Source organism: Ascaphus truei, chromosome 2 (assembly GCF_040206685.1).
Source record: "Ascaphus truei isolate aAscTru1 chromosome 2, aAscTru1.hap1, whole genome shotgun sequence".
NCBI classification, from domain to species: domain Eukaryota; kingdom Metazoa; phylum Chordata; class Amphibia; order Anura; family Ascaphidae; genus Ascaphus; species Ascaphus truei.
This window is the reverse complement of record NC_134484.1, coordinates 387,918,625-387,921,195: the sequence shown is the minus strand read 5'-3', so window position 1 is coordinate 387,921,195 and position 2,571 is coordinate 387,918,625. Positions and strand designations below refer to the sequence as shown.

General features: G+C 31.9%; 1 protein-coding gene across 2 annotated transcripts in view; it reads right to left on the bottom strand.

Moving 5' to 3' along the window:
* Positions 1-527: 527 nt before the first annotated feature.
* Positions 528-2,571, bottom strand: part of MEOX2 (mesenchyme homeobox 2) — a 125,515-nt gene continuing 123,471 nt past the window's right edge. The window contains exon 3 of one of the 2 annotated variants that reach the window (XM_075587221.1): positions 528-1,851. In XM_075587221.1, the coding sequence (XP_075443336.1) occupies positions 1,627-1,851 (225 nt within the window). In that variant the 3' untranslated portion in view covers positions 528-1,626. The remainder of the gene's footprint in view (positions 1,852-2,571) is intronic. The other variant, XM_075587222.1, reaches the window with a different exon arrangement.

The window sequence follows — 2,571 nt, the reverse complement described above, 5'->3', positions numbered from 1 at the left end:
ACTATGAAACTATTTATGAAAGTCTATATACAGATGAAGCAGACATTAATTCATGTATTAAAGCAATGCCATGCGTTAACACTACCGCATTGCTTAGTGCTGTCAAATTGTCATTTGTATGTTAACGCAATATATTTTTAGCATTATTTCTGGCGTTTACCACTTTTAATGAGAGTAAAATATAATGTCTGCTATATCTTTAAACCAAAACTACCTAAAACATTACATAACAAGATTACAAAGTCTCCTGTGTGGGTAATCTAAAATTTCTTGATACAGTACAGCATTTATTTTATTATTATTACGTACAAAATGTTTCATAACAAAACTCTATTGTGAGCTTTACCCTAAATTTTTAATGTATATTTAGTAGCATGTTTCTTAAAATGTAAAAAAAGAAAACAAATATGTATATACTGTTATATGCTTACATATAGAGTATCGGAGAAAGTTTAACTAAGAAGTATTTTACAAATTCACTGACAACAAGTTGTAGTTAAAAAGGATCATTTATTGAACATCTTTTTACAAGGTACAGATATTTTATGCTTTAATTGCCTTTTTTCTGTAATTTAACACGTGTATAGCCACGATGCAGAACTGGATACTCATATTTTTGTAGCAGATTTGGATGAGCTAAAATTATTCTAAAGGTGGTCTCCTTTCTACATAAACCCAGGATTTTTTAAATACATAATACTTCTGGTTTCAACCATTTTAAATGTATTAATCTATTGAGAATGTCACAGTGCTTTCTAAATGGGGGGTCCCAGAAGCACTGAGGTCACTGGCAGCCATCTTGTTTTATCATATAATATCATGAGGCACACACATATTGGACAACATTTGCAATTCTATAATTTAATGTAATCCCCATTGAAGTTGTTAAAATGTTAACAAATGACAGCAGTAATTTTTGTGGGTGCCATACTGTATATCACAGTTGTTTGGATTGATCCTCTGGATTGGGCTTTTGTAAGAGCTAAGGAAAGAAGGACACCCTATTAGTAGCAACTGTCAAAAAAAGCAACATGTTTGGATATACTTGGTGTTGAATGAGGCATATTTCTGTTATAATATTCTAAGATTAAACCCATGTGTAATACTGGCGTTTTGTTAAGATGAAAGAAAAAAGAAATAAAGCAAATTGAGTGGCTTCTTCCAACCTCGACTTCTTATATGAATGCATTGCAAAAGTAGTGAAGACAGTGATACTGAAAGATGATTATTTACAGAGTTAAAGTTGATTTTTTAATTCACTAAATTGTAGTTTTTAGCACTGGGTTTTAACAACGAAAAACCAAAACTGTTGATTTTGGGTAAACTTAAGTGCAAACTAAAGCAAGAATACCTGCCTATAGTCACCAGCTTTGTAATCTAAAGTATTGGAATGTTCAAAACCAGTGTCTTCTCCTTTGTCCTGATTATTGACTCCCTATTAAGACATTAGTGTGCTATTAAATGCAAATCTTCTTTAAAAAAAAAAAAAAATGAAAAAACATAGCTGAAAAAAGTACAAACAGATCAGTTTGCCAGAGTCCTTATGTACGTACATATTGTTTGAGTAAGTCTTGCTGTATAGCATTTCTTTCCTGAGAACAAAACTGGTTGATAGTCTTTTAGGGATCACAAGTGTGCATGTTCGGAGCTTCGATCACTGTCGTGGCTATCATCATTAGCTAATGAGTCAGCTGTATGTAGAATGCTAGTTGCTCCAATTCCAGAGAGCTCGGAGGGGAGAAGAGTTCCTTTTTTCACATTTACCAGTTCTTTTTCTCGTGCTGCTGCTCCTTGTTGTCCTCCTTTGACGCGCTTCCATTTCATTCTTCGATTCTGGAACCAAACTTTGACCTTAAAAAGAATGTTATTGTTAGTAACAATATTATATTGACATTGTGATTACAGACATACATAGATACTAAACTATATCTAAATCCATAGATAATATATTGGTTTCAAGCAAATGTTACCTTTGCTTACGACAGTATAAGCTTAGCATTAGCAGCAGAAATAACATTTACTTTGTCTTTTTGTGTAATATTAATCAATGTAGTTTTAAGTCTAAAAACTCATAAAAATACAATGTATGGATTCTACATCTCACAGTTGTTTGGAAGAATCCAGCAATGAGGTGATAAAACATAAAAAAAGATTCTTAAAACTTGAAAAAAAAAATCATAAATGAAATGTTAAGCAGACATTCAAAAAGGAATACTAAAACAGTGACAGGGTATAACATAATATAGCAATATAAACAAAGGATTCATTTATTCATATAGGCCCATTTTACTAAGTGGAGCTATGCCATGTGATACCTTAGATACCAGAAGATTTCATGGTGCTTGAAGGTGTCTTATTAATAGCACTGCTTACTGAATTTGGGCCATAGTATCATAGTTTCATCATGGTATAATACTGTTTTATTTATTAAGCAATTCTATTCCATAATAAAACTTATGGTGCTATAAGACACCCTATGACCAATTTAAGTGAATGGTCTGTAAGATGTCTTATTGTCCGTGCAATTTGCTCAATATTACACGTAGTTCCACATTGTATGAATATAGCTTT